The sequence below is a fragment of the Hyalella azteca genome, unplaced genomic scaffold (assembly GCF_000764305.2).
Source record: "Hyalella azteca isolate HAZT.00-mixed unplaced genomic scaffold, Hazt_2.0.2 contig8861, whole genome shotgun sequence".
In the NCBI taxonomy this organism is placed as follows: domain Eukaryota; kingdom Metazoa; phylum Arthropoda; class Malacostraca; order Amphipoda; family Hyalellidae; genus Hyalella; species Hyalella azteca.
The window spans coordinates 41,023-52,336 of NW_025938944.1; the positions used below are offsets into that span (position 1 = coordinate 41,023).

Below are 11,314 nucleotides of genomic sequence, written 5' to 3' on the forward strand. Positions count from 1 at the left end.
CAAAACAAAACCTGTCATTATGTGAACATATATTACCGATGTGTTTAGTACGTTGGTTCCATTGGTGTATTGTTGATTGTATCCATTTCATATAGTACTAAATGAATGGGTATATCATTCGGTAGGACTACAATAAAATTGGGCGTCTTATAAAGACAATGTAATGCAGTGCAAGAACGCACAAAACAAGCCCTTATAAAGGGAATTCAGTGCACATTTGCACCTCAGTCGAGTCTCATTTTCATCGAATTTTCTGAAGCAAGACACTTCAGAAACGCCATATGAAAGAAGCAAATCGAGGCGTCACCGGGACTACGAATGCCTCGCGATCACAATAAGTAAGGGTGTAAAACACCCGTAATCCACATCTATAAAAACTCCTAAAACGAAGCATCATCTGTGTAGAAGATAGAAAGTCTATTCATTTGAAAGAATTTTTAAAGAATTATCAGCCGCTAGACTGTTGGAATTTGTTTCTCCGACTCATTTAATTCTTCATCGATACATACAATGGATCAAAAGCAAATCCTTCAAAAGGGGAGGAGTACTAATATAAACTAAAGGACCTCCGAGGACATTTAGATATTCTCAAAAGAAAATACGTGCTATCTCAAAGACATGGCAAAGTAACGAACGTTGACAAGCCTGGGAATAAGAGAGCTCAAGGCAAACCTAGAGATCGAGTGCAAACCAGTAAACTGAGTCTGTGTGTAATCAGGTCTTGTTTGCAGCCATGGTGAAGAGTTGATTACTTAAGACGCCGCGACGTCCTGAATGTTGAGCTTCTCGCTTATGCCGTGCATCACGAAACTCAACTCTTGCTTCAGCCGATGCTCTTCAGGCATCTAAAATATAGGACACAATTTTGTAATTCAAATTTCATTCTGCCGGCATTTGCAATTTAAAATTCACAACAGATGTGGTTGATTTTATGTAAAAACTAAGTTCATTGTTTATCAACATAATGCCTTCGATGAAAAATCAGAGGGATGATCACTAGAATTATCTGTTCCGCGTTACTGATCAACTGAAAAATATTTCATTTACACAAACCCATCCTCGCAATGAAACCATAATTCTTGCAACACGTCCAATATTCAAGTAACACCACCAAAAATGTCGTTCCTATCCAAAATTTTAATATTTAGCCATTGAATTTCGAGAAAGAAAGGAATACTAGCATATGTGAAAAAGTGAAAACTAACGATGATCTCACATTTTTGATGGAGCAGAACGGATCGATACCGTCAGTGACGGCATTGAGGTGCTGTCGCTGTCGTTCCTCCCACTGGCCAAAGTTGTGAGTGCCAAGTTTCGGGTCGATGGGGTCGGAGGGTCGGGCCCCAGATGGGTCGAGTTGAGCCATCCTCAGGTGAGGCGGGTCCAGGATGCCATGCTGGATGGTGTTCAGGGCTGTGGCGTTGGGCATGTCTGGCAGAGGTGTGGGGTACAGGCCATACGATGGGCAAGCTAAGCCTGGTACTTGGTGGCCAGCGGGGTACATTACCGCCTGTACACAAAACCGGGTCTCATATGTTGTGCATAATTGATTGCTAGTTATTGATATATACCCCATGCAAGGATCTGAATACCGGTGCAACAATGATCATTTTAGAAAACAATATTATAAAATGATAAGGAGTTCCAATCTCTAATGAAAATATGGTGCTGAAATGTATAAAACAGAGCAACCACATAATGTCACAGTTAGCACGAAAACTTATGAAGCATATTGTACAAAATAAATAGATACTAGAACTTTTTGCGAGGTCATCTGCTGAGTAATACGTTACATGTATGCCGTATGAATCTATAGGGAACTGCGACCTGATGCGGCATCGGAGGTAGGGCGATAAGGGAGCAGTTTGTGTCGAGAGTAGAAGTTGTGGTGTAGCTGACATCGGTGCTGGCTGACACTTGGATGGGTCGGCTGGAGTGCATGCCAGACCTTCCAACGAGACCTGAGCCTCCCATGCCGTGCTCATAGGCACTGCCGTCTGCAATGACAACTATTGCTGGACTTACGAAGCTAACTTAATAGTAGAAACGGTTTACACATTTCTCTGCTGTAACAACCAAATATTTTAAATGTAAATGAAAATGTCAGGGAAACATAAGAACACCATCATGATCCAGTCACTGAAAAAGTAACCTCTAAATGGTATTAAGGGGAGCGTCTCGGTCAAAATCGAAAATTTTGACTTTTTCGGTTTTATACTCATTCTAAAGCTTACATTCTGCCGCATCTAACGGTACCAAAACCATCTCTGTACGTTGATTTATGCGTTCACGACAGATCGCGAAAGGGTTAGGGGTGGTGGAGTTCCTTAACATTTAATATAGGCCTAAATTACCGGTAGCACACTTAAATAGCTAGTCTGAACACGCTGTGCTTCAGTTATCCGCCTGCAGTCATATGGGATGGCTCTCGTGCCGTCGTTCGCACTATCCTTGACAGAAATTGAGCTCCAATATCTTGTAGTCTTGCAACCTTGCACCCTTGAATGACTTTCGAGGCGCGCGCGACTTTGTCGGGCCCTACTGAAAAGTTAACTTATTGTCACTGCAAACCTATCTCCTCCTAAAGTTTTGAAGCTACATCAATGAGACAAACACCATTCGATTTGGAAAAAAAAGATATACAAAAGTGTGCATGCGTTTTTCTAATTTCGTTATAGTTTAGATTTTATTCTGCAAAAAGGGGGGAGGCGGGGGGTGAAATCGAAAAATTTCCGAAAATTTTACAAAAAATGCTCCCACACGCACAAAAATGAGAAATTCAAAAAATCTATACACAATTTTGTAGATGTGGTCTTTACGCATCGAATGATATGTGTCTTGATGTTGTAGCTTGAAAATCCTAGGAGGAGATAGGTTTTCTAAAGTACCCCTTTTTGGTCGTTTTCTAAGAATTTCACGTTTTCTTTCAATTTTTTCGAAAAATTGACACGAATAAAACCTGTTTTATTTAAGGGTTTACACATGTGTACCAAATTTCAGACTGATCCCTCTGTAAATTACTGAGATAAATTTTAGGCGAGACGCTCCCCTTAACTAATTTAATTATAATGCAGCAGTTGCTAGTTAGGTTTGGCTTAATTTGAATTCCTAATAAAAATTCTCTAATAAATAAAGGTACCTGCACTGTCAGGTCTGCTGCTGGAGTCGATGTCAGAGGCCGTGGTGCGCAGCGCTATGCGACAGCTTTTGTAGAACTCGTGACCCGAGGTCCAAATGCTGTATGTTGGGCCGTCAGACGAAGAATCAACAGTGGTCGTTGGAATAACACATGGTATGTGTGACTGGTTTTTAGCGATGAGCTCTTCAACTTCCTCCGTCTGTTTCTCGCCGACAATATCAATAAGGCGTGACACGATGCTGTGCTTGATTTCTCTAAGTTCAGAGAGGGATTTTTTCTTAAGAGTGTTGGGAGCAAGAGATGTTGGAGTTATATTGTTGCTCCTGTGACTTTCATAACCCAGATTGTCATCCAAATGCACACCAGCATTGGTTTCTTCCAGTGTATTCTGTGGTATGAACGGAGATATTCCATACCACTGGCCCACAAAAGCCGGTTGCGGGAACAAATTGGGGGTAGGAATGGGCTGAGCAAGCGGCTGAAGTGGAGTTAGGGACGGAAACAGAGTCTGAGAAGTGCCCATGTGGCCGCCGTGTCCTTCATTTACGGGAAAAACAAACTCCAGGTTTGACGGTACCATGTTAAAGACTGGTGGAGGCCCCGGAGCTATAGGGTTCATGATGACAGCTTGAGGAGTAGCAACAGTGGGATAAATGTCCGTGGTGGTGAGGAGAGGAGTGTGTGCTTGAGGATACACAGGACCTGAACCTATCATGGCAGGAGAAGGCACAACAACTCGAGGAGGAGGTACAGGGGAAAAAGCGTGATAAGGAGAATTGAATTCAATGTCCGTGTAGCCGCCAATACTACTGCCGTCACTGTCACTAAATATTGAGCCTGCAATGCAGTCTGCCTGGTATTGGGCACGAGGATCCACTATGGCATTGTAGCCATAAATTCTTAGGTTTTCATTACCGTCTGCATGAGTGTCATTTGTTTTGGAATGAGGTGAGCTAGAACAAGTCGTCACAGATTTGTTACTGCCGTCATCACTACGAGGGCTGGAAAATGACAACTCCCGGCTGTTCCTTTGATTATCTCCTATGTATTGATCCCCTTTAGTTAGTTGTGACAAGCTCTCATCGTGGTTATTTGAATACTGCAGATTAGAATGCTCTTCAACATCAAGATCATTCTTTCCACCGTCGTGACTAGAGTTAGGGGATTCGTTCTCAGAGGCATACTGTTTGCTATAAGTTTGAGGCTTGAATACAGCGGCAGTCTGGTTGGGTCTAGGGCGATTGTTGGGAGAGTTGTAGGGAATGTTGCGGCGATGCTGCGTGAAGGCCTGGCGTGGAGGCAGAAGTCTGGTTTTAGAATAGGTGTTGTGCTGCAGATGGTCATGCAAGCGGCGGTGCTGGCTGTGTTGCAGGAACTGCACGAGCCCAAGCAGCACAAAATGCACAGCCCGTAAACCGTCCCCACAAAGAGACCAAGATACAGTCTCTGTTTTCCCACCGTTGACAGAGATGGTGGTGACGGAGTCTCCGGTCTTTGGACTCTCTTCTCGGTCACTATCAACTTCCAGCTCAGGCAATTCCTGATCACCAAAAGTCAGTGTAAGAGGGAAAGAGTCTGGGCAAAACCCTTCACGTGACAAGAAAACAATATTCACTAGGTGTTTACATAGCAATGTGAAAACTAAATTTGCAAATCAAGAAGCGACTAGACATTAGTAACTTAGTCAGAATTGATGGGAGCTAGAAGTTTCAAGTTAAAGATATTCTTGCAAAAAATATATGTGGTTATGAGCTTATCATGACATGAAGTAGACAATGGAAAATTAAATTGAACAATACCCCAAGAACTCAAAGTCAACAAAACATATTTGTAGTATCAATCGTGGTTAAAAGTGAGTATAACCTTATCAGAAGATGTCTTAGAGCCAATTTCGATTGTCTGTTCACTAGGAGAAGTTGAGGAGCCGTTGGTGAGAGGCGAGCCCGCGTCAAGACTGGCCAGCAACTCCAGATGTGGCCACAGCTTGTACAGGTGACTAGGATCTCCAGTGCGTTGCAGGACAAACTGCAGCTCCTGATCAAGCATCAGTTTTAGTTCAGTTCGACAATATAATAATTTGGATACATCATTAACACGATTAAAAATTTCTGGGCATGGAAGTGCATAGCAGAGCAAACCAGCGTCATTCACTCACGCCGGCACGTCCCATTCTATAGTATTTCTTCAAGCACAGAACGATAAATCCTAACGTAATTCATACATGGTCCTCAATATTTAACACTCCACTGCTTAACACGTTGACTCCGAAGTGGTACATATGCGTACTACGAAATGTATTTCTCCAGGACGTAGTGGTACAGAATACACGTTGCCTAAAATCGGCCAAATCCGAGAACAAAAAAGGCCAAAAAAGGCCAATAACTCAATATATACTAGTTTATTTGTAGGTTCCGCTATAAAAATTCCATTTATTTTCTTTTTGCAGTATTTAAAATTTTATTAGGAAGTACCCCTATCATAAATTTTAGCCGGCCAACGCAATTGAGAAAAACTAAATCACGGAATTTGTCCGGAAAAAATTACCATCTGGCAACCTTGCTTAAAAAAAGTACAAAAAATTAAATAATAGTATAAGATGAAGCAATCGTAGTCAACGTGTTAAGAAAGATTACCCTAACTAAGCAACAGTACCTACTAAGCTCTTAATTCAGAGAAGCAGCTTACATTGATGGACTGAGCAAAGCTCTGCGGCGTTTGCAGTTTATCCATGATGCTCTGCATGTGGGACTTGTGCGACACATCGCCGTACAGCAGAGATGACCATTGATCTGGCGCTATCCTGAGCCCGGCCTCTGTGGCGATCTGTACAATCTGGGTGTCGTGCTCGCGACGCAAGCTGTCGTAGCAGCGGAACTCTTCCTTCAGCTGCATCAGTGATGAATCTCGGTCTCGCTTTGACACCTCAATAAAGAACATTAAAAACATATAGGTCATTCAACTTCAACTTGCTTCAACACCTCAATAAACAACATTGAAAACATATAGATCATTCAACTTCAACTTGCTTCGACATTTCAACACACAACATTGATAACATATAGATCATTCAACTTCAAATGAGAGTTTCAAATGAATTAAATTCATACTCAAGATCACGCAATTCTTAAGAATCAACGCAAGTGGAAAAGTTACAGAAACTAATAAAGTACGGTTTACTGGCCAATAGAAAACTATACCTAGAATAAAATTTCTCAAACACATTGTGATGCAATCATTTCATTGGTTGTAGAAAAAATATGGCACCGTACCATGAATATTTTATTAACACTCAAAAATATCAGTATTTAATTTCTTTGTGGAAGTACATATAAAGGATACAAGTATAAAATACTCACGTGAGTAACAAAATGAATAATTAAGAAGACCCAAAACAAGTCTCACTTTGAAGCACGAAGCTCTGTAGAGGAGCTGCACAACATGACCAATGGATGTCTTTGAGGCCTGAGGGAAGTGCGGCTCCAGACGCTGCACCACAAACATGACCAGCACTTTACGAGACAGTGGTGACCCATCCTCTAGAGCAAGCAGCACAAGCTTGATCACCTCTTCCTGCATTGCTGCACATTGAATGTAGAACACAGCATTAAAATAAACCATATTGAAGTTTAACTTGAAAAACTTCTACAGTTTTGGAGTGCATCACATCTTCAATAAGGTTGGATTTGCAATAATTTTCAGAGAAACTGGACTAAAAAAATAGTACATCAAAAAATGAGATTTTCCCCCAATATAATGTGGAAAACGTTATTTATTATTGAGTGCAATTGATGAATGAGAGCAAAGGAGAAACTCCTACAGCATGTATAAACATGTATTTGCAACTTTAATCAAGCACAGACAACAATCCAAGTCTCACCAGGTCCTAGAAACTGACATCCTCTTGCCCTGACAGCAGCCCAGAGGTTTGCTGAGAGCTGTTGGTGATTCTGGTGATGTAAGATGAGCTCAGTGACAGTGCGCTCACCTAAAGACCTGGCAGCTCTCACAGCTCGAGCCCTGCCCTCTTTTTCCAGCAACTGACAGTTTATAAGCGTTATCAGCTTGCGCTGCATTGAGCGAGACAATCCTCCCATGTTAGAATTGTTATAGCTATTTGATCCTCCCACCATTGGCTTCAAGAAATAGGCTAACTTGCACATGATCTCAACTGATGTTATGTAAGTTGTGATGTGCTCCTGAGGCACACACTCCGGGGGATGGTGCCATTCTTTCCTGCTCTTTGCAGGCGAGTTACGATGCTCATGCCTGTATGCCTGATGATCATGGTCTAACAGACACAGAATGGCTGGATTTACTGGCAGTTGGGAGAGCTTCACATTCACTTCCAGCTGAAAAAAAAAATTTTTCAGAGAATGTTTACTGAAAATAACATTTGAAAATTATTCAAAGACTTTCTTTCTGACATGAATATGTAATGAACTTTTATAAAAAAATGGAAAAATTATCATTATAGAAGATCTACAAAAATAAACTAATTTTACATGCTGCTTCAAATCAGTACAAGTAAGAGAGTTTCAAGAGCAGCTATTAGATTGATCAAGTTAATCTTTGACTAGGAACATGCATTTTAAATTTTATAGAAAAATGTAGATAGTAAATAATGCATTTAGATAACGTTATTGAATAATCTGGACTGATGAACATCAATATAATGCCTCAAAAATAAGCATCATAGAACTCTTTAAATTTATAATAGCACATGCACCTAACATTTTAAGTAGCAGGTCTAACTTAATTATATAGCTCATTCAACTGACCTGATCAAAGGGGCATTGGTTTGAGCGCAACTTGTTGATGCACACCTCACACAAGGTGTGACCACAGCCAAGGCTGATTGGTGCTCGCAGGCTCCCATTGAATGGCTGGTAGCACATAGGGCAACTCAAGAAGTCACTCCATGCTGATGACTGAATAGGCATAGTGAAGTTTGCTCTCTTTCTAATGCTAGAAGTAAAAATCTAAACTCCAGTTGTGAAGAGTTGAAATCTTCATTGTCAAGTTGTTTACTTGAATAGGCAGCCTGATCATGAAAAACATATTAGTTAAGAGAAAGTGCATAGAGAATAGGTTAAATTAGTGTCTACACAGCCTCAAGAAAGACAAATCAGTTACATAGATACAATTTAACTTCATCTATTGAATTTTCTAAATTTTGGACAATCTTAGTCAAGGTTTCTGTCCTTATGACTACCTATTCTACAAAATTACCAAGATGAACAGTGACTGTTCACTTGGATATAAACATACGCAACTTAAAGACAATTAATGCCACAACAATCTAGTATCAATTTATTTTATTTCTCACATGGAGTCAAAATATTAATTTCAAATAATTTTGCACAGTTGATTAGTGAAATTTTTTGCATGTCCAAGAAAGTGTATGTGAGCACGTAGTTCCCGAACAAATAACTAACTAACTACTGCTCATTGTCAGAGGTGGCCATTCTGAAATTAGGTAGAAGCCACCCAAGAATCAGACAAATAACCATGCTTGTTGTCAGTGTGACCTGTTTATATGGCCTTGCCTAATTTCTGCCATTAAAATGATGAAGTACCAGGTGACCACTTGTTAGTGCATTTTCTCATTTATGGAAAAAATGCGCTATTGTGCTCATCATGTCTGTCCATCCATCCGTCTGTCCGTGACTTCACGTTTTTGTCAACAAGAAAATGCGCTGTGTCGCTCACAGCAGTGAGTACCTACTGAGTTATATTTTTGTTCATTGTATTAGTAAACCTATCAATGTTAAACTTAAAAAATCAAAGAAAGCAATTTAGGAAATGCCATTCTTTCTGAATCTGGAACATCTCCCAGAAATTGTGATGGCAGATAAAATAGATCATTCAAAGCTAGATTGAAATTTTTCTACTTAAGAAATCTTGTGACTCCCAAGTGACCAATTTTTATAGATTTGAATCTTGCAGCCAGATCACAGTTTTATTAAAAATTAGAAAGGAGATAATTTGTCAAGCAGCTCCAAATATAGTGGGAAAGCTCAAGTCGATCATGGCTCAACAGTAGAAATATTCCTTGCCAGGTTTCAAGTACAATTTTCCATCTTTCTTGTGTTTTACTGATGAAATTAGTCCAGAGCCATTGGAACAGTCTCAAACAACTGAAATTGACTTTGTGCATTGAACTTTTTGCCTTTATTTACACTTTCTACAGGTGGCTTATAGCCTTCTTGTATTTTTTTCTTGGGTGGATGAGACACAGTGGCAACTGGTGCCCATTGCCTCATTGCAAAATGGAATAAGTAACATTTCCTACTTATTACTGAAATCTGACAGCTGCTGACATTTTCAATAAATTGGAAATTACATACTCACAGCCAGATTGTGCCCTTTTGGTATCAATTAGATAGGAGGCAATTCATATCATGGGCCATTCATGGCAGCCCATGGTGGCAAACCAGAGTTTTTTGTTGACCTTCCCCATCTCTGAGCATGCCCTCAGCTCCAAGCAGGACTGGAACTTCTCTATTTATTACTGTAATCTTGCAACTTCAAAGTGCCGAATTTTCAATACAATTGGGTCACAAATCTTCTGGCCCAACTGTGCATCTTGCATCAACAAAAATGGCAGGAAAGCTCTAATTGACTAATCATGGCCTGAAAGGCATCTAGATATATTCTACAACAGCCCTTAAGCATATACTCCTATAACAGACAGTAAAGTATGGCACAACATAGGTCAAGGATGCCTACTTCATTGCCCAAAAGACGTTGAGGTACAATTGAGGCAGACAGCAGTCACCAATTAGGCTTTCTAATAGATCTCAATTAACAATCAACATGGCTGATGCATTGTGGTATAACAGCCAACCCACAATGATTGACATGGACATATGTGCATTACAATCATTAATCGTTGCAGCCAATGTATGCAATGATTGGCATGGACAATCATGTATTACAATCACTGCAAGTGATATATTAGCAATCAAAACAATCAGAACATCCACGCAATGGCGGACTTTGGCGGTGCTGTTGATTGCTTTATTCACAACTTGTCATTGATTATGGACCCCAATTTGAGGTCAAGATGGCTGATAGAGAGCTTGAAAAGCTGCTAATGCTAATATCTTGAGCTAAAAGGCCTTACTTAACAGCCAGGTTTCCATAGTATAGTAAATAAAATTTTGAACTAGATTGGCCAATTTGAACTAAACCAAGTCTAAAAAATCTCTCATTTGCCACTATGTTGTGGCTCTAATAATTGGATGAAAAGCTTTAGTCATGGCTTGGAATATAGTATCTACCTTTAAAGCCACAGGCCCACAATAAGAGCTTTCCTGCCATTTTTTGCAGCTGCAAGTTTCCTACTAGTTTAATTACCTCTTATCTAATCATTTGAGAAAAGTTCCAAATCGGGCTGCAAGATTAAAAATGTATTGAAAATTTGACACTTTTTGCTGCACAATTACCTGGCTGTAAAGTATATAAGGCCTTTAATCTCAAGATATTGGCATCTTTTCAAGCTCTCCATCTGCCATCTAGACCTTAAATTGGCAGCCATAATGAATGACAAGTTGTGAATAAAGCAATCAACAACGCCACCATCACGTTTATCTCCTGCTTGTTTTAATTGCTTGTACATCACTTGAAGCAATTATACTGTGCATTCATCCATGCCAATCATTGTGCATTGGCCATAACAATCATAATGCACATAGTTCTGTGCTAAACATTACGCTTTTGCCATACCGATCATAAAATGTGATCTATGGAGAAGTAAAATTGACAATGCCATCCACCTTGATTGTACGTAAGCATCTTTGTGGCAAAACAAATTTGGTATCCTTCATGATAATCAATGTGTTGTGCCATGCTTTACTGTCTGGCAAGATTACAGTAAGTAGAAAAATTGCAATTCTGGCATGGATTTGGAAAGTAGATATATTCCAGACCAGGCATGGAATATATCTACTTGGCAAGCCACGACAGAATTTTTCAAGCCATGGTTTTATGGATTTGCCAGCCTTGATTCCATTTTTTTGAGCCGTGATTCCATTTTTTAGAGCCATGAATTCCATATCTTGGCCCTGAAAAGCCATTTACAAGGTGCAACTTCATTTACAAAGTCCATGCACATGATATCCCAAATCTCTAATTTTATCCTAAAACAGTCAAACGGCAACAATAACGTTTGTC

General features: G+C 40.0%; 1 protein-coding gene across 2 annotated transcripts; it reads right to left on the reverse strand.

The window, feature by feature from the left end:
• Positions 1–721: 721 nt before the first annotated feature.
• On the reverse strand, positions 722–8,175 carry LOC108678230 (roquin-2). Of its 2 annotated transcripts, none has more exons than XM_018166596.2 (9): positions 7,918–8,175; positions 7,017–7,488; positions 6,542–6,717; positions 5,825–6,061; positions 5,003–5,173; positions 3,140–4,679; positions 1,828–1,997; positions 1,217–1,510; positions 722–845 (listed from the first exon to the last, which is right to left on the reverse strand). In XM_018166596.2, exons 1-9 carry the CDS (start codon positions 8,077–8,079, stop codon positions 753–755), a joined length of 3,315 nt encoding a protein of 1,104 aa, XP_018022085.1. In that variant the 5' UTR covers positions 8,080–8,175; the 3' UTR covers positions 722–752. The 2 variants fall into 2 exon arrangements, with proteins under 2 accessions (XP_018022085.1, XP_047737763.1); XM_047881807.1 differs by having other exon boundaries at positions 1,825–1,997.
• Between the last annotated feature and the right edge of the window lie 3,139 nt (positions 8,176–11,314).